We start from the raw sequence: 20,544 nt of genomic DNA, 5'->3' as shown, positions 1-20,544 counted from the left end.
CACCACCAAAGGGGAGACATGAAAAGGGTGACACCCAAGGGGGTTCACCCCCTTGGGGGAGCCACTTCAGGGGTGGCACAAGGGCAAGGACTGTCACTTTGCTTGACTGACATCAAGTCTATTATATTGTTTTGAACATCTGCCTATCTGATTTTATATAAGATTTTTATGTGCCATCTCTTAACCTCCCCCATATAGGAAGTATATGATTTCTAGAGGAGGGAGGAAATCCCCAGATTTGCGGGGCAGCCATTGCAGTCATACAGAGCAGAGGAAGATACAGAAGGAGGAGACAGTCTCAGTACCAAAAAAAATGGGGAGGGAAATAGAGTGCTTATTGCTTCCAAACTTTCTCCTATATAAAATTGCCAGGATAACTAGGGTGACAATCCTTCTAAGTTGAAAATTCTGCCGTTGAATGCCAGGTCAGTAAATGGAAAAGCAACTGCCACCCAGGACTTGATTCTGGATGAGCCTGTATTTCTGACCTGGTCTGTATTACAAAGACCTGGCTGCATGAGACTGGGAGGGTTAATGTCTCTCATCTCTGTCCTCCAGGTTTTTTGGTATAGCAGTGGGCAAGGCCTGTGGGTAGGAAGGTGTAGTTGTAGTGGTTGGTCATGATTCCACTCCCACCACCCCCCGAAGAGATTTGCCCATCTCGCAGTCAATGGGGTTACCTACCTAAAGGTGGGTAGCTGGGACAGAATAGGAATTCTATAGATGTATTGTCTCCCACCTCGCTGCTCAACAGTTTTCCTTCCTGAGCTAGCCAGGCTGGTCTTGGGTTGCCATTGAAGTCTCAGATGCTACTAGTGATGGGAGACTCCAACATTCATGCTAAGATTACACTATCGGAAGTGGCTCAGAATTTCATGGTCTCCATGACAACCATGGCTCTATCCTAAGCGGTGTCTGGTCTTACTAATGCTGCTAGGTAGACTTTGGACCTTGTTTTTTGTGCAGGATGGGATTATGGTGATGGTGGTGTGGAGGAACTTGTCACAGTTCCATTATTATGGACCAATCACTACCTGGTCAGGTTTAGACTCATTGGGAGTTCAAACTTCCTCAGAGGTGGGGGCCCAATTAAGATGGTCCACCCCAGGAGGCTTAAGGATGGCTTCCTGACGGCTCCTGAGGATTTTCCTGTCATCTTGGCGGGCGGTTTTGTTGAAGCTCTGGCTGACCTATGGAATAGGGAAATGCCCAAGACGGTGGACACAATCGCTCTCACAGAACAGAGCCAAACCAGGAGTTACCACCAAGGAGTTGGTGGCAATGAAGCAAGTGAGATGAAGACTAGAATGATGTTGGTGGAGAACTCAAAGTGAATCTGAGCAATCACAGGCATATTTGAAAGCCTGCTCCACAGCAATGAAGGCAGGAGACAAATTGTTCCTTGCTGCCATCATTGCATCTGTAAGGAATTGTTCAGCTGAGCTGTTTCAAGTGGTCAGAGGGCTATTACATACTAGTCCTCAAGGATAATATTTTCAGCATTCAACAGCTTGCTGTGAAAAATTTGCATGTAACTCTGGCTCCTGCTTGTCCAGTGTTGGTGGATACTTTTCCATTTGTGCAGCCTGAGGATGTGGACAGGATCCTTGGAGAGGTGAGAGCAGCCATGTGTATTTTAGATCCCTGCCCTTCCTGGCTGATCAAACAGGCCAGGGGGGACTGAGTGGATGAAGGTGGTAGTCAATGCCTCCTTGGAACTAGGCAAAGTCCCAACTTGCCTAAAGGAGGCAGTTGTGAGACCTATATAAAAAAACTTATCTCTGAATCCTTCCATAATGGATAACTATTGGTCAGTATCCAACCTTCCATTCTTAGCAAGGTTGCAGGATGAAGCAGATTATCTAGCTCAGGCATGGGCAAACCTCAGCCCTCCAGGTGTTTTGGATTTCAACCCCCACAATTTCTAACAGCCAGTAAGCTGGCTGGGATTTCTGGAAGTTCCAAAATACCTGGGGGTCCGAAGTTTGCCCATGCCTGACCTAGATCAATTTCAATCTAGTTTCAGGCCTGGCTTCGGTCGCCTTGGTGCAGAGAGATAGACAGGGGGGCTGTATCCCTGTTGGTTCTCCTGGACCTCTTGGAGGCTTTTGATACCATCAACCATGGTATCCTTCTGGGTCATCTTGCTGGGATGGGACTAGAAGGCACTGGTTTTTACAATGGCTTCATTCCTTCCTGGAGAGCAGTACCCAGAAAGTGGTGCTGGGAGATTCCTGTTCAAACCCTTGACCATTGACCAGGGTTCCTCAGGGTTCTGTTTTGTCCCCCATGCTATTTAACATATATATGAAAACTCGAGGAGAGGTCATCCGAAGTTTGGGAGTGTGATGCCACCTATATGTGGATGGCATCCAACTCTATTACTTCTTTCCACCTAAAGCCAAGGAAGTTGTTCTGACTCTAAATCAGTGCTTGTCAACAGTTATTGACTGGATGACGGCAAACAAATTGAAACTTAATCCAGACAAGGCAGAGTTACTCTTGGTCAGTCTGAAGGCAGACCAAGGAATAGGGATCCAGGCTGTGCTGGATGGGGTTACACTCCCCCCGAATACACAGGCCCTCATGTACTCAGCATTGAACCTATCTGCAGTAGCCAGGAGGACCTTTGAACAATTAAAACCTATGTGCCATCTGCACCCATTCCTTGAGAAGCAGATCTGGCTATGGTGGTACATGCCTTAATAATATCCTGCCTGGATTATTGTAACCCATTCTACGTGGGGCTGCCTTTGAAGAGAGCTCGGAAACCTGAGCTTTTCTAAAGAGCTGCTAACTGGGGCTGGCTTCAACACCCTATTGCAGTAGCTTCAGTGGCTGCTACTTTGTTTTTGGGCATAATTCAAAGTGCTGGTTATGACCTTTAAAGCTGTAGATGGCTCAAGTTCAGGCTATTTGGCTGACTCCACCTCCATGTATGAACCTGTACAGACCCTGAGATCATAAGGAGAGGCCCTTTTCTTGGTCCCACCTACATCTCAAGCTCGGTTGGTAGGAACAAGAGAGCGGGTCGCCCTTTGACTCCAGAACTCCCTTCTTCCCAAGGAAGCCAGAATGGTCCCCTCCCTGCTGTTCTTCCAGCGATAAGCTAAACTGTTTTACTTAGACAAACCTTTAAAGATGAAGGTGTTTAAGATCAATTCAGGGGGTGCTATGGTTTTAAACTTTGAATTTGCTTTAATGATTTTTACTGGGAATTTTTAAATACTATTTATATTTAATCCTCTTTTAATGTTCTTATATTAATATATTTTAAATGGCTATGCTGATGCTTTTATGTTAAGCCACTTTGAATCCCCTGCGGGGGAGATAAAGTGGTGTATAAATAAATATAATAATAATAAATAAATAAATAATAATTGATCCATTCCCCCAACTGAGACAATTGAACTGAATGTGTCCTATACAATGATTTCACATTGATGAGTAACTGCATTGTTTATTTTTAGTTGGAGAGTTGGAACAGTGAGTGGAGTTAGGACTTGAGCTTTGCCCCATAAGCTTGCTATTGGTCAACTTAATGGGTGGGATCAAAAAGCAGAAATGATTATTTTTTTAGAACAGAGAAAATAAAGAGTTACTCAAATGTGGCAATTTCCAATTGGAAAACTAAAACTGGACTCATAGAAGGCAAATTAGATCCTGCAAATAATACCATTTCATGAAATCTGTGGTCTATTAAGAGCAAGGTAGGAGACAGGCTGATCTGCTTTTTTTAAAAATGCATTAATTTTACTTCATCTAAATTTTCACCAAACAATTGTAGATGAACCAGACAGTCATATGTCACAATTCTAGCAAGTGTAGTGGAGCTGTATATCCACAGTGCAATTTTGTATTTAAAAGTTCCCATTTATCTCAGTGGATCTTAGTTCTAAATATCTGGTGTCAGATTGTTGACTTTGTGTTGTTGAAGGCTTTCATGGCCGGGATCACAGGGTTGTTGTATGTCTTTCGGGCTATGTGGCCATGTTCCAGAAGTATTCTCTCCTGACGTTTCGCCCACATCTATGGCAGGCATCCTCAACCTCTGAGGATGCCTGCCATAGATGTGGGCGAAACGTCAGGAAAGAATACTTCTGGAACATGGCCACACAGCCCGAAAGACATACAACAACCCATTGTTGACTTTGCTGCCTAACTGACACATTGAAAGACAATCAAAATATAAACAGGTTTTTTTTTGTACAAACACCCACAAAATGTTGATTGCCCAGCACATTTGAAATGACATGCCTCTGTGTAGTTTCTTATAAGATTTAAAAATGCATTTATCTTGGCACTAAAGTTCACTGACATGCTGCATTCACAGAATAGTTTCTAAAGCTACATAAAAATTCTTTCATGAGGAGATTTCCAGAAATTAAATGCATTGTGGCTTTGTCTACCTTTTTTGGAAGTGTCACTAACTGCAAACCCAGATCAATACAGTTGTGAAGAGAAAGCAAATGCATACCCTTTCTTTCTGGGAATTTCTGGATTTCTGGACAGCTACACTGGGGTTATTGGGATGTTGTTTCTTACAAATTTGGGCAATATACATAGTAAGTTTACTGATCGGGGACCAGATTTACTGGAAGCCCATTATGAGGAGGGGGTGAAAATAGTCACATCTGGAACTAACCCCGACCTTCTAAAGCTAGAAATCTCCCTGAACAAGAGTTTTTTGTCCTGCTCTTGCTAGTGCCTCTCTTGTCTCTGGGTGATGAGTTAAAGAGACAGACCTGTTGACCAGTTATTATTGTTCATTTTATTAGTTATTAGCCAATTCTTATGAGAAGTGAAATATTCCGCAGTTTTGTATACTATCCATTTACCATATCTATCTTCAATTAAAAATAAATTCAGTTCTTATTTATCTATATAATTGTTTTTAGAATTATTTATTTATTTTTGTTGTTGTTTTATATTGCACTAGTTTGCGTTGCTGTCAGTTTTTCGGACTGTATTGTTATGTTCCAGCAGAATTAGGAGAGAATGCCACTGGAACATGGCCATACAAAAAACCCCCCAAAAAACAAAAAACTTACAGCAACCCAGTGATTCCAACCATGAAAGCCTTTGACAATACACTAGGAAGGTTGTTCCATAACTGCAGTTGAACTGTCCTCCAAACACCTTTCACCACCACACTTCATTTTACTTTGTGATTCAGCTGGGTCGTTAATGTTGTATTTATGACAGTTTTTAAGGCACTGAATGTTTGCCTTTGTGTTTGAATCCTCCCTGAGTCCCCTCTGGGAGACAGGGTGGAATACAAATAAAGTATTAGTTAGTTAGTAGTTCATTTGGCAACGTCCTTGCAGATGGTCAATTCTCTCACTCCAGAAGCAACTCCGGTTGCTCCTGACACGGAAAAAAAAATCATTTGGAGGGGTATTCATAGCAAAATCTTTGAAGAAAATCATAGTATTTTGATAAGTTTGTAAAGGAAAAAAAACATTTTTTCAGGCAATCTTGCCATTATCTATTTAAGGTTTTAAAGAAACACGAAGAAAGTGTGACATGACAGCTACATGCAGCTCCCTGTGGTCAGCTCCCCCCACCTCATCTTTGTTCACAAATGCCCTAAAATACTTTAGTCATCAAAATGGTACACTGTGCCACTGGGTCAGTGATTCAATAATTGGGAATTCTAAAGTAGCCTTAGATTATTTACATAAAACATCAAAGTAATTTTATTTTAATTATTTGTTTTCATTAAACTGATGTTTTACTGCCTGACAAGCTCAGATTTGCCAACCAAAACTTCAAATAATGTTAATTCTGCTATTGTTCAATTCCAACTAAATTCATGGATACACACATAGATATATGGATCATAGGATGCACTTGATGTCCATGGTCCTGTCAGTGCTTTTCAGCATAACTCACGTCATAGCTTGTTGTTATGCAAAGAAAATGAGATTATTTTTACATGCATACATACATAAGGGCAGATAGTCCAGTAGAAAGACAGAAAAATAAGACTAAACAAAGACAATATTCATTGAAATTGTCAATATGTATGCATCAAAATATTTCCCTTACCTCATGGAGATCTGAATGTATTTATTTATTTATTATTCAGACTTATATGCCACCACTCCCCTAGGGCTCGGGGCGGCTTACAAAACAGGTTAAAATCTAAAACAATTTAAAAATAGCAGTAACAGAAATCAAAAGCCTGCTGAAACAGGTGTGTCTTACATGCCCTGTGAAAGGCTGATAAGTCCCGTAAGGCACGGACTTCAGGTGGCAGAGTGTTCCAGAGTAATGGTGCCACTGCCGTAAAGGCTCTGCGTCTAGTTGTTGTTAAAGGTCTTAAAACTGGGAGCTTCCAGTAAATCTTCGTCCTCAGAACAGAGGGATCTCTGGGGTAAGGCAGTCCCTCAGGTACATCGGTCCCAGACCATGTAAGGCCTTAAAGGTAAGTACCATCACTTTGAAAGTGATCCGGTGCTCAATTGGTAACCAGTGAAACTGCAGTAAGATTGGTGTTATGTGGCATCTCAACGGGACTCCCGCAAGAAGCCGAGCAGTTGCATTTTGTACCAATTTGAGCTTCCGGATCACCGACACAGGAAGGCCAATGTAGAGGGCGTTACAGTAGTCCAGTCTTGAGATGACCATGGCCTGGATCACTGTAGCTAGGTCATCCCTAGACAGATAGGGGGCCATCCATCTGGCCTGCCGAAGATGAAAAAAGGCAGTTCTGCTAACGGCGGAGACCTGGGCCTCCATCATCAGCAGAAGGTCCAAAAGACTCCCAGACTCTTTACCAGTGAAGATGGGTGTAGCGCTTTGCCATCCAGGGTAGGCAACTGGATATCCCAATTGCCCGGTCGACCCAGCCATAGGATCTCCGTCTTTGCTGGATTCACCCTCAACCTGCTGGCAAGCAACCATCCAGTAACGGCCTCAAGGCACTGATGAAAATTATCAGGTACAGAGTCCGGTCGGCCTTCCATCTTCAACACAAGTTGAGTGTCATCAGCATATCGGTAACACTCGAGCCCGAAATCTCGAACCAGCTGAGCAAGTTGTCGCATATAGATGTTAAACAACATTGGGGAGATAATGGCCCCCTGAGGAACCCCACAAAACAGAGGTGATCTTTCAGAGACCAAGCTAAGCAGACTGATTGATGAATTCACTGATAGATTTCAAAGGGTCACTTATAAACTTTGGATGCCCAGCAGCCCTATTTACAAAGAAAAACTTAACTGGAAAAATGCCAGCTAGCTGGAAACAAGCCGTTGTAGCACCAATTCACAAGAAAGGTCCAACCAACGACCCTGGGAATTATAGACCAATCAGCTTGCTCTCAATCATGGAAAAGTCTAGGCATGATACTTGTGCAAAAGACTCTCTTCCTTTCTGGAGTCAAACAACACAATTAACTGTTGCACAAACATCTTTTAGAAAGAAGTATTCAACTACTGACAATTGTTTAATGTTTTCCCATCTTGCTGAGAAACATGTCAGACTACTACAAGGCAAGTTGTTTGTGGCCTTCATGAACCTGAAATCAGCATTCAATTCTATCTCAAGAAACAAACTATGGGGAAAGCTGAATAAGCCATTGGAAGACAAAAAACTTATAGGCCTTAACAAGGCCCTTTACAGAGATAGCAAACTTCAGATCAGATATGGCAGTCTGGGTTAACTCTCTGGTAAAATATACATGTCCAGAGAGTTTAGTTTAGGATCTGGTTTGATTCATCATTTAGCTCATAACATAGCACTAATATGAGTACTTTATTATATCATATGATATAGTATAAAATAGTATAAGTTTTGTCTCCCTGTGGTTACTTCTTCATCAACTGATCCCTGTTTACCATTGTCTCACCATTGGCTATCACACATCAACAGTGTACTCAGAGCAGCTGGGGCTGCCTACACCACTGGCCCTTTTTAGAAAGCTTAAATGTTACATTTTAGTCATCGGGTGGAGAAAGCAGAGTGGAGCACACACATTTAGTCATCAGTGCCATTGTAAACCTTCATTTGTTTGCTTCTCTCGAGTAAGAATGAATACTTGAAAATTCCTAACAAAAAATATAGGAATTTTAGTTCATGAGGATTGTTTTGTTTAGCATTTCATGTTTTTGTTTCAAAATCACTTGTGCAAAGGCTTTCTTCTTTTTGCGAAGCACTGTGCACTTTCTGCACAGCTGCTTGTCATGAAAACTCGAGGCATAAAATAATTCCTAAAATACAGAAAGGAAAGGAAAGGAAAAAAAGAAAGAAATTTTATTATAGTCTACGAGTTTTCATTTGTATCACTTTTCCCATTAAGGTCATGTAAATTTAGTATGATTTATCTCCCTCCATTAGTGCTGATTGGAATACAGGTTTGTTTGTTTCAATAAGAATATTATGAACAAAATTATATAAATCCACTGTGTTTTGTTAGTGAGCTGTGATAATTATACACCTTATAAACATAGCCTGAAGGAGCTTTTACACAATATTCTTTCATAATTTTGAATATTAACAAAGTTTGTGTAAGCTGAATCATCAGTGTCACTATCTCAGTCACCCAAGTAGACAATTTTGGAGCATTTCAGATTTCAGAATTCTGGAAAGATACTAAACTTCTGTTTAACAACAAAACCTTCAGTATCAACACCAGATCATCCTGTCTGTTTCAAGATTTCGAGGACAAAACCTTAATTAGACAATAATAGATGCTTGTATTGCTTCCTTCTATCTATTTGAATTGGATCCTTCTGTTTTCTCCTTAGATCTAAGCCCTTCACCATGCAATTTCTTCCTTTGCTTATTCTTGTGGTGGGAGCATCCATAGTGAGGTCAACAGACCCGGAGACAGAAAAGTGTGTGAAAAAAGTAAATACTTGCACAATCTTTTCTGGGAACAATGGACTGCCAGGCACTCCTGGGGTCAATGGATTACCAGGGAGCCCTGGAAGTCATGGATTACCTGGAAGAGATGGAATACAAGGTCCTCAAGGCGAAAAAGGAGGGCTAGGTACAACACAGATTTCGGAGAGTGTCATCCATGTTAGACTAGTGGTAAGCCTTAGAAAAGTTGGTAAAATGACAAGTTAAAAAGGAATTGTTAATTAATGACTTAGAATTTTGTTTCAATTAATTTAGCAAAAAATGACCAAAATGGATCAATTTTATTATATTCAGTTTGAAGATTTTCAATTTTAAAAATGTAAATGTGTGGAAAATAGAAATTGGTAGTATATAATTTCATGTCCAGAGCACAGAGTGATTAACTTATAAAAGTTTAGATGTGAATCTGTGTAAATACAATACTTACTGAATTTGGCTACTTCAGTTCAGGGGACAATTTGGTTTGTTTTATTATTGTAGAACTTATCCTAAGTATTAAATATTAAAATATTGCTTATTTCTAAAATTCTGTATGTGTTTGTGCCTTCAAATCGTCTGTTGCAACATTGTGATCCCTCTGAACTTCAAAGGGTTTGTATTTCTATTTAATTTAAGAAAATAGTATTTCACTCAAGAATTTCTAACTATTGTGCAAAATTATTCATTAACAATGCTTTTCATGTGCTTATATTTTGTGTGTTTCTACTTCCAATGAACTTGCAGGGTCACAAGGAATACAGGGACCTCCAGGAAAAGCTGGACCTCCAGGTCCTAAAGGAGATCAAGGACAAAATGAAGACAGGACAACTAAAGGTAAAAGATAGTGTGAGAGAGATTATAGAAAGGGGAGATGGTACTGATCTTTCCTGAACAGTCATGTGCAATTTTTATAGCTTCTGCTACCTAAATGGCTTCTCCCTGCCCTCTCCGCCAGTGTAAAGCACTCAGCGTTTTCTGCACTCTCTACATGCCGACTATGTCTTTGTTGAATTATGACTAATATAATGAAGATGTTGTGTTTCAACATAAGCAGAAAAAGAGAAACACTGATGTTTTATTTTTTAGAACTTGCACTTCTTAAAACTTGCATGAGTGATCTCCAAACACAGTTAAGCATATTGCAGGTAACTGCAAGGACAACACAGAAAGGTAAGCAAGATGGAAAGCTCTGCACTTTCATAGATTGGAGGAGAACTGCAGGGTTAATTTGAAAGTTCTTTCAAGTCAGAATAAACACTGTGCCCTAGGTAAGTCTTAAATCTTGACTACAGGTATATCTCAGTTAACAAAGTAGATGTGTTCCTAGACATTATGGCTGCAATAAAAAATGATGTCAGAAGAATCATTTCACATGTACTTATCTGCTTAAATCCAAAATCAGCAAAGGGTAACCATAAAGCCACATACAGCATTTTATAACTCCCTCCCCTTTATTTTATTTTTTGGCCAAAAAATGTCCAGGGCATTTATTTATTTATTTATTAAATATGACACATGCCTTCCAGACAGTTTCAATATTTAAAATGCCTATTTACAAGGGACATTGGCAACTCTCAAACCCATCATAGTTCTCTCTTCTTAGCTTGCATGGATGAACTGTTCATTTGAGATGTACAATCATGGTTTTCCATGAATGCAAAAGAAACAGATTAGTTTCTTGCAAAACTATTGGGCAGAGACAAGGGCCAGAGCCTTTTTAAATACGAAAGCTTAGAATCCAGGCATGATTGTACAAATCTGGCCAAGACAGGGGTTCTAAATTTTTCCCACAAACCCAAGGGATGGGGACTTGTCTACATTTGCAAAAAAATATAACCAAAAACAGACTAACCCCAAATGGAAGACTGGTTGTCCTCAAAATGAACAGCAGCTTTTCATGAACGTTGCAAGGGATTTTGCCCAGTTTTGTCCCAAGTCAGGAAACTTTGTAGGTATCCAATGGCTTTGGGGTTATCTGCCGGAAACTCTGTAGTATTTGATGGCTTTGCAGTAGTCTGGAAAGCCGTATCGGGTCTAATTCGCCTTCATTCACTCTCCTGATTGGACACTGGCACCATTATTCTTTCCCTGTGCTCTTCAGTACTGTCAGGGTGCAACAAAGAACAGCATCATCAAAGCTGGTCTTTTCGCAACCTGACTACAAGAGGACAGAGGAAGGAGACCATTTGGCAGGATAGGCTGATTTATGACAGGGTCTGGTCTTCAAACGTGGGAAAGGACCAAAGGAAAGGGAGGTGTGGATGGAGAAGGAGGAGGGGGGAGGCAACAACCCCATATACTGAGGGGAAAAGCGGAAGAGAGTCAGTAAAAGCTTTTGCAGTCATCTTGGCAAGGCGGATTCAATAAAGTTTTCCATTGCGACCAGCGGTGTGAGCCTATTTCTTGGGTCCTACACCTTCCAGGAGCGGACATTAAGCTTTTATTCTCTTTTTTTTTCGGCTCATCCCGTGAGGAAAGGTCTCTCCGGTGAGAGCATGAACCCTGATGGAGGAGAAACCATGAAGGAATTCCTCTTCCTGGGAGAAGAACAGGCGAACCCTCGAGGTGCAGAGGAGTTGAGAGAGGAAAGGAACCCATCGCCCGCATTGAGCGAAGGGGGGACAGACCCCTCGGACCCGTCGTGGAAGCCGCTGACCTCCACCCAGTTACCCGCAGGCAGGGGAGTGACGGTGAGACGGAAGATCCAGATGGGAGGCGATTGGCAGCGAGACGGAGAGGGAGCCCCGGAGATGAGAAGGATGGAGAGGAGATTAGATGCGATGGAGAAAATGTTTGAAACTTTCTCTCGACAGATGGATCTGATGCAGCGGCAGGTAAACGAGTCCTGGAGGGCGACAGTCGAGCAACGGGAGCAGAGGAGAGGGCTGCCCGGGAGAGGCACTGAACCCCGTCCCTTTGCCGGGGAGGGTCCACAGGACTATGTGGATGAGATGCCTCAGCAGGGGACATCAGTTTTCCCCACGGGCCTGTCGGGAAGGAGCCAAATGCCTGGGAAGGGAGAATTTCGGGTGAAGTTCAACGGGGACCCCAAACAGCTGTCTTATTTCATTACAAACGTAAGACACTTCATGGAGGATTTTGGGGACCAATTCCCTTCAGAAAGCGCAAAAATCCACACGGTGGGGGCAAACTTGAAAGAAGCAGCTGCAGACTGGCTAATGCAGATGTATGATACTGGTGCCCGGGAGCTAGCCTGCCTGGAGGATTTCCTAAGAGCCCTCCGTGAGAGATTCGAAGACCCTTTGGCAGAGGAGAGGGCGAAGGCCCAACTCAAAAGGATATACCAGGGAGGAAGGACAGTGTCAGAATACGCCCTGGAATTTAAAGCCACAGTGGGGAAGATCAGGGACTGGTCCGACACCACCAAACTGGAATATTTCAGGGCTGGTTTACGCTCTGAGGTGCTCGAGTGGGCTTTACACAGAGGAAATCCAAGAGACTTGGAGGACTGGATTTTGCTAGCGGGGCGCGTGGAGGTGGACCAACAGCAAATCTCTCGTCGTCCAAGGGAGAGCAACAGAATCAAACCCCCGACAGCAGCAACACGGCGCCTCTCCCCTCGTCGCGGAAGGTCGACCAGCAGGGAGAGGAGAGCAGGGAGGGGGGCCTGCTTCGCTTGCGGCCGCGAGGGACATCGAGCGGCAGAGTGTCCGAAAGGGACAGGCGTGGAGACAAAAGGAGAGAGGCTTCGCAGCCAGAAGCCACCCCACCAGAGCTCCAAACTAGCAAAAGGGAAAGCTGCCATGGCAACGGAAACGGCTTTAGCCCCAGGGCAGCTTCAGGCAGAAGAGATGGAGGAAGCGGAGGACCTGGAGTTACCGGGAAACGACTGGGATCTGTTTTGAACGCCCGGAAACAGATCGAACCACCAGAGGGCGACGGGGGTGAGTTGAGAAGAGTAAATTGTGACATTGTGAGAGTCAGAGTGAGGCTGTTGAACCCAGCGACAGGGATTCAGGTAGAGGCAGATGCTATGTTGGACTGTGGGTGCACGAGATGCCTAATTACTCCCGAACTAGCAAACAGGTTGGGGGTGGAGCCAAACCCACTAAAGACACCAGTAGTCTTCGCACAATTGGATGGAACCCCAGCATACGGAGTCCCAGTAACAGAAAAAACAGGGTTTTTAAGAATGACTATGGGTTCTCATGCTGAGACATTGCAATTTGTGATTTCAACAATGGCACATCAGCCAGTCATTTTGGGCGTTCCTTGGCTGAGATGGCAAAACCCTCAGATTGACTGGAAAAGGGAGACATTTACTTTCTGGGATGGAAATTGCAATTTTGAGAGTACCCCAAAAGACATAGAGGTACTGGAGCCAGAGGGGGTGATAGCAGCCACGTCACAGGGGGTACCATTGGAAAGCGTTCCCAGAGTCTACCATGAATTCGCAGAGGTGTTCAGTGAGAAGGAGTGTGACCAGTTGCCCCCTCATAGGAAGACGGACTGTGCAATTGAAATAGACCCCAATGCCAAACTACCTAAGCCAAAACTCTATGCAATGTCGGAACCAGAGAAAAGGGCACTCAGAGAATTTATTGACAAAAATATAGAGAGAGGCTTCATCGAGCCATCTCAGTCCCCCATGGCAGCGCCAGTATTTTTCAGGCCAAAAGCAGACGGCCTAAGATTGGTCGTGGATTATAGAGGTCTTAACGCAATATCCACCACAAACCAATACCCGCTTCCCCTAATGTCAGAGATGTTGGCGCAATTGGGCGAGGCATGCATCTTTACCAAACTGGACTTGCGGGAGGCTTTTTATAGGATTCGAATCAAAGATGAAGACTGTTGGAAAACGGCTTTTAATTGTCACCTTGGGCAGTACCATTTTAAAGTTTTACCTTTTGGCTTGTGCGGAGGTCCAAAGGTGTTCATGCAGTTCATAAATGAGACCTTTCGTGACATGCTATATAAGGGGGTTATTATATATCTCGATGACATTCTTTTGTACAGTAAATCACTGTCTGAACACATTAGGCTGACTCGAGAAGTCTTGCGGAGATTAAAGGAGAATCAGCTTTATGCTAAACTCTCCAAGTGTGAATTCCACAAAACGGAGTTAGACTACTTGGGGTTCCGCATTTCCACAAAAGGCATAGCTATGGACCCCGCCAAGGTGCAGGATGTATTGGCGTGGGAGCCTCCAAGGACTCGAAGACAGCTGCAGGGATTCCTAGGCTTTGCAAATTTCTATAGACAGTTCATCAAAGACTTTGCCAAGCTGTCTCTGCCTTTGACAGAATTACTAAAGACTAAGGGAGTGGGGGAGACTCGTAAGACTAAGACGCCGGGTGCGAAGCTGAACTGGACGCCTGAGTGCCAAGAGGCGTTTGAGGAATTAAAAAGGAGGTTCACCAGTCAACCCATATTAGTTCATGCCCAACGGGACAAACCTTTCGTGGTTCATTGTGATGCATCAGAGGCGGCCTATGGAGCAATACTGTTGCAGGCCGATGATGAGGGTGCTCTAAGACCGTGTGCTTATTTATCAAGAAAGTTCACGGAAACGGAACGGAATTGGCGGGTGTGGGAGAAGGAGGCCTTCGCAGTGAAGGCTGCCCTATCCCATTGGAGGCATTTCTTGGAGGGAACCGAGGCCCAATTTGAGGTATGGACTGATCACAAGAATCTGCAAGCTTTACGTACCCCTCAAAGGCTGAATGCAAAACAACTGCGATGGGCACAGTTCTTTAACCGTTTCAATTTTAAGCTGAAGTTCTTTCCGGGGACCCAGAACAGGATGGCAGATGCCCTATCTCGAATGCCCGATGCAAACTATTCGGCCCTGGGGGAAGTCGGAACTGTGTTCACGAAAGAACAACTGGGTTTGATGGTGCAGACAAGGGCAACAGCGAAGGAAAAGCCCCCACCTAGTGGTCAACCACACGAACTGTCCCAGGAATTGAGGCTAGCTGCAGATGCAGACCCCTGGCTCCAGTCTCATAGGGATGAACTGTCTCAAACAGGGGGATTGTGGACTCACGGTTCCAAATACTATGTACCGGAGGAACTTCGGGGGAGGGTGCTGGCCCAAGCACACGACTCCAAGCTCGCTGGTCATTTTGGGTTTACAAAAACTCTGAAACTGTTGAATAGACAATTCTGGTGGCCAACCATACGCAAGGATGTAAAGGGTTATTTGCAGGAATGCCCAGTGTGCGCTATGGCAAAACAAAAGGTGGGCAGACCGGAAGGATTGTTGCAATCAGTAGCAGACCCCTCGAGACCGTGGACGGATATAGCTATGGACTTTGTGGTAGACCTGCCCAACAGCAACGGTTTCAACACAATCTGGACTATAATTGACCTGTTCTCCAAACAAGCTCACTTCGTGGCCCTTAAGAGACTTCCAACGGCACCCGAGTTGGCCAAATTGTTTCTGCAACACGTGTTCCGCCTGCACGGGTGTCCCAAGCGGATCATAAGTGACAGGGGCTCTCAGTTCACATCGAGGTTTTGGAAGTCTTTCCTGGGGATTTTAGGAACTGAAAGGGCCCTGAGCACAGCCTTCCATCCAGAAACAGACGGAGCCACCGAACGGGTTCAGAAGACCCTTCAGCAGTTCCTCCGTTGCTACAGCACGTACCAGCAAGATCAATGGTCCTCGATGCTACCACTTGCCGAATATTGCATTAACAATTCGGATCACGCGTCCACTGGGGTCTCTCCGTTTAAAGTTGTGAACGGCAGAGATTTTCCGCCATTCCCCGCACTGTAAAAGGAGTTGCCTTCTGACGAGAAGCCAGGGAATTGGGGCGAGAAGATCGCTGCCGCTTGGCCTTCAGTTCAGGAGGCCTTGCGCACCGCCAAAGTGGATTACAAGAAATATGCAGATAGAAAGAGAACAGCACCACCGGACTACAAAGTGGGGGAGTTAGTGTACTTGTCGACAAAGCACCTGAAATCCACACAACCATCCCGGAAGCTGAGCCCACGATATGTTGGTCCCTTTCCCATTTCGGCCGTTGTGAACCCAGTGACAGTACGGTTACAATTGCCTCATAGATGGCGCAAGGTGCACCCAGTGTTTCACGTTAGCCTGCTGAAACCAGCGCCAAACACTCACAGATGGAGTAAACCGGGGGCAGATCCGGTCCCCATTATGGTGGGGGCACACACCCATTTTGAAATCAAGGATATCCTGGACTCCAAGAAGTCTCGGGGGAAACTGTACTACTTGGTCCAATGGTCTTCACAGACCTTACACCCGGAATGGGTAGCAGCAGAGCATGTTAAAGCCCCAAAGTTGAGAAAACAGTTTCACACAAAGTTTCCCCATAAAACTGGACCATGATCCCGAAAAGGGGGGGGGGGTTGGACTCTCTCTCTCCTTCTTCTTTCCTTCTCCTGGCTTATTCTGCTGCTGTTGTTCTTAGATTGTCGGAACTTTGTCTCTCCCCGCAGGGTCGTCGTCCGAAGGGGGGAGTCATGTCAGGGTGCAACAAAGAACAGCATCATCAAAGCTGGTCTTTTCGCAACCTGACTACAAGAGGACAGAGGAAGGAGACCATTTGGCAGGATAGGCTGATTTATGACAGGGTCTGGTCTTCAAACGTGGGAAAGGACCAAAGGAAAGGGAGGTGTGGATGGAGAAGGAGGAGGGGGGAGGCAACAACCCCATATACTGAGGGGAAAAGCGGAAGAGAGTCAGTAAAAGCTTTTGCAGTCATCTTGGCAAGGCGGATTCAATAAAGTTTTCCATTGCGACCAGCGGTGTGAGCCTATTTCTTGGGTCCTACACCTTCCAGGAGCGGACAAGTACAGAGAAAAGTGATGCATCATACCATGTCACTGCCATAGTTACTTCTAGCTGGCCATGGAGCTCTGTCTGAGCTCCTAGTCATCACAGTTGCCTTTGCCAATGTTAGAACAGGATGACTGCATAATCAAGATGGAGGAGGGACTATCTACTTTGCATCTTCCTGGTTGTGTAGGCAACCCATTGTGATGTCATCAGAAGCGCTTGTGATGGCTAGGATTCTGGATGAAAACCTGCACTTCACTAGGAGTGATGGTAGTAGTAATAAAATTGAAGTCAGATGTAAGCCAATCCAGCAGAGTGGATGCATTCCTGAGCTACCTGAACAACAGTCTCTAGGGCACAAACATGCTGGATCCAGGGCTCCTCCAAGGCACATTTATAATGTACTAAAATGAAAAGAGGGAAAAAGAGCAACTAATTTTGGTTGTATCTGTTTTCCAGCAATCCTAGGACACATTTTCCCAAACATCATGAGTGCAGGAGAAAAACTATTTGCATCCAGTGCAGCCGAAGGCAACTATGAGACTGCCAAGGTGGCGTGTTCCCATTTTGGAGGCCAGATTGCTTCTCCGAGGAACGAGGCTGAAAACAACGCCATTGTTAAAATAATTGCAAAGCTGGGGAAATCTGCGTTTCTTGGAATGAATGACATAGAGACTGAAGGCAACTTTATCCACTTAAATGGTGAACACATTGGATATACCAACTGGGCACCAGGGGAGCCAAATAGTGCACAAGAGGACTGTATAGAAATATATACATATGGCAAGTGGAATGACAAGTCCTGTGCAGAAATCAGAATAATAGTCTGTGAATTTTTATCCAACTGACTTTGATGTTCCCATGAGGAATGATTCATATATCTATTTCCATTATACTAATTTTTCTCAGTTGGCAGGGGTGGAGCTCTGAATGAAATTATCAGACTTATATGGAAAAGATCCCACCAAGACAGGATTCCAGAATCCCCATAAATAGCAAGAAAGGCTTGCTCAATGTCTCATGATTTGTGGTATGGTGAATTTTAACTCATATTGAACAAAATGAGCAGCTCTAATCTCATTATCAGTTTTTGATTTGAGAGAAGTAAAAAGATGAATGGTGCTGTAATGTGTATTTCTAGATTATAAGGCAGAAGTCACAAAGATCCTAACCTCAGAAACATAAAAGCTACAAACAAATTGTGAATATGTGGACATGTTGTAGAAAGGCTAGCTTTACTTTTACAAAATAGCCTAAATATTTAAAGTTTTCCAGGTTTTTTTTTTTCAAAATGGAGGGATTCCAAAGTTCCACAATATGCATTCAGAGTGAATAATTGACCCTAATCTAGGGGTGTGTATAATTTCCTTTTTACTTTTAATTTTTTGACAATTTATTTGAGGTAAAATACTATAGTATCTATTAGGGGTGTGCATAATTTCCTTTTTTATTTGTATTTAATATCAAATTTGTTAAATTTGTGCATACAAAGTGATATTAGAAACATGCAGGAAAGGGAAGATTTATAAATTGAAACACTCTTTGGCCCAATAGCCATAAGGAAGGCACTGCGGACAGGGCTAAAGTTAATGGGCAGGAGACTGAGAACACAGCCATCTTAAATATAGTTTAGGAAGGCAAAGCCCCCTGTGGCAGGGAATGCAAAAGGCCCTGCCCTAAACTACATTTCCCAAAATGCAATGCTCAGCATCTGAAGGACTCAATGAGGGCTGACTGCAGCAGCCACCATTTAGTCTAATAATAATAAATAAAATTATTGAATCTGCAAAGAGGACTAAAGTTTGGGGATTCTGCTTGTGTACCGTCCACCCCGCGACACAGCAGTCTCCCTGCCTGAGCTTGCTGAGGTGGTGTCTGGCCTGGTGTTGGTCTCTCAGCGACTTGTTGTCCTGGGAGATTTCAACATCCATGCGGATGCCACCTTATCTGGCGCAGCTCAGGACTTCATGGTTGCCATGACGACCATGGGACTGTCCCAAGTGATATCTGGTCCCACTCATCAGGCTGGACACACTTTAGACCTAGTATTTGTGACAAATGGGGCAGATGTTGGTGTGGAAGATCAAAACATCCTTCCATTGTCATGGACCGACCATCATCTGGGCAGTGTTAGACTTACCGTCACCCAAAACCTCCGCAGGGGTTGCGGACCGATTAAGATGGTCCGCCCCAGGAGACTTATGGATCCAGATGGATTCCTGATGTCTCTTGGGGAACTTCCTGTCATGTTGGCTGACGATCCTGTTGAGACCCTGGTTGATCTCTATAACACCAAGATGGCCAGGGCTCTTGACTCGATCGCCCCCGAACGTCCCCTTGCACTCCGCAGAGCCAGGTCGGCTCCTTGGTTCACCGAGGAGCTGGCTTTGATGAAGCGGGTGAGGCGGGGACTAGAGTGCAAGTGGCAGAAGACTCGGAGCATCACCGACCAAACACGGGCTAGAACCTCCATTAAGGCCTACTCTGTGGCGTTGCAGGCAGCCAGAAAAACTTTCTCAACTGCCCGCATCGCATCTGCAACAAATAGACCAGCAGAGTTGTTACGGGTTGTCCGGGAGCTCCTTCATCCTCATGAGGTGGAGGAGCCCCTTGACAACTCGGTCACTCGATGCAGCGAGTTCGCGCATCATTTTGCAGATAAAGTTGCTCGATTACGCTCCGACTTGGATGCCAGCTTTGATACAGTGCCTGATGAGGTACCTAGAGCATCTGTCGATTCCATCTTGATGGATTCGTTTCAACCTGTTCGGCCTGATGACGTGGACAAGATCCTTGGAGCAATAAGACCAACCACATGTGCTCTAGACCCTTGTCCTACCTGGCTTATAAAGCATGCCGGGGGGGGGGGGTTCGAATGCTCCCTAGATTCGAACTGCTGACCTTTTGGTCAGCAAGTTCAACAGCTCAGTGGTTTAACCTGCTCCACCACCAGGGGCTCATTTACTCTACAGGAAATTAACTCAATCAAGTCCTGGACTTTCTGGCAGCCATGAGTTGAAGGCTGCTAAAATAACATATGGGCACCATTCAGTAGGTAAAGAGAATCCTCCTTCAAAAGATCTTCCTTTAAAGAATCAATGACATCTCTTAAGTGTTTGATCCACCGGATAGTACTTGCTCAGACTGTACACCTGGCTTTAAAAGGTCATATTTATTTGACAGAGATAAAGAGTGGGTATTACTTACTGGAACTGCTTGTTTGTTTGCGATGTATCTGTCGACTTCCTGCTGTTTCATTGGCACAGTTGAATTGTGTGCGCCAGATTGAAACCGTTGTCTCTTTTTCCTTTTCCCCATAATCATGAGAAACAAGAGCCTAATTGTTCTATTATAGGTAATTTTTCGTTATGAGTTCTAGAGGGGGGGGGGGGGTGTGGTATGGAGAGAATTCCACAGAATTTTTACAAGCACTTGTAGCAGCTGAATTACAGGCCGCTGGTGTTAAGACATACACAATAAAACAATAAAGCGTTAAACTATAAACAATAAAATGCTATAGTAAAAAGAACCCCCATGTATGGCAGCAGGGTAGTGATAAAACAAACTAACTACAAAGGCTCTGCCATTGCTGCCCATGCTGATGCCATCTTGGTACCACCTTTTTCTAATCGATTGAATAAGATCTACATTGAAAATAGAATCCTGCCTTTATTTCTGTGTGAATGCCTCCTGTATTTGCATTTTGTAGAATCAAATAAAGTTTTATTCTAATGATGAAACCAAGTTCCAGGTCTACTGCCCATTGCTTGAAACTGTAGATATACCATAGGCCTGCATATAAATCCCAAATTAGTCCCTGAACGTCATTAGTATTATGTCACTTTTTGTTAATTTTCATAGGTATTGAATAAAACCAATTGATTTCTCTGTTTGAGGAATTCACTAGTACAACTGAAATGGGT

The 20,544-nt window shown here is 44.0% G+C and overlaps 2 protein-coding genes across 6 annotated transcripts in view; both read left to right on the top strand.

Annotated features, from left to right (window-relative positions):
* Positions 1-8,855: 8,855 nt before the first annotated feature.
* LOC103279638 (pulmonary surfactant-associated protein D) overlaps positions 8,856-20,544 on the top strand; it is a 43,935-nt gene continuing 32,246 nt past the window's right edge. For 3 of the 5 annotated variants that reach the window (XM_062975838.1, XM_062975837.1, XM_062975839.1), the window contains exons 1-2: positions 8,856-9,042; positions 9,595-10,020. The gene's annotated coding sequence lies outside the window, so the exon portion shown is untranslated. Of the gene's footprint in view, positions 9,043-9,594; positions 10,021-17,193; positions 17,324-20,544 lie in introns of those variants that run through there. The other 2 variants (XM_062975840.1, XM_062975841.1) reach the window with 2 other exon arrangements.
* On the top strand, positions 8,888-20,365 carry LOC103279639 (pulmonary surfactant-associated protein D). The gene is made up of 4 exons (XM_062976976.1): positions 8,888-8,980; positions 9,595-9,684; positions 12,272-12,755; positions 17,081-20,365. Exons 1-4 carry the CDS (start codon positions 8,888-8,890, stop codon positions 17,467-17,469), a joined length of 1,056 nt encoding a protein of 351 aa, XP_062833046.1. The 3' UTR covers positions 17,470-20,365.

This window comes from Anolis carolinensis, chromosome 3 (assembly GCF_035594765.1).
Source record: "Anolis carolinensis isolate JA03-04 chromosome 3, rAnoCar3.1.pri, whole genome shotgun sequence".
Lineage (NCBI taxonomy): Eukaryota > Metazoa > Chordata > Lepidosauria > Squamata > Dactyloidae > Anolis > Anolis carolinensis.
The sequence above is the reverse complement of the archived record's forward strand: the minus strand, read 5'-3'. Positions and strand labels throughout refer to the sequence as shown.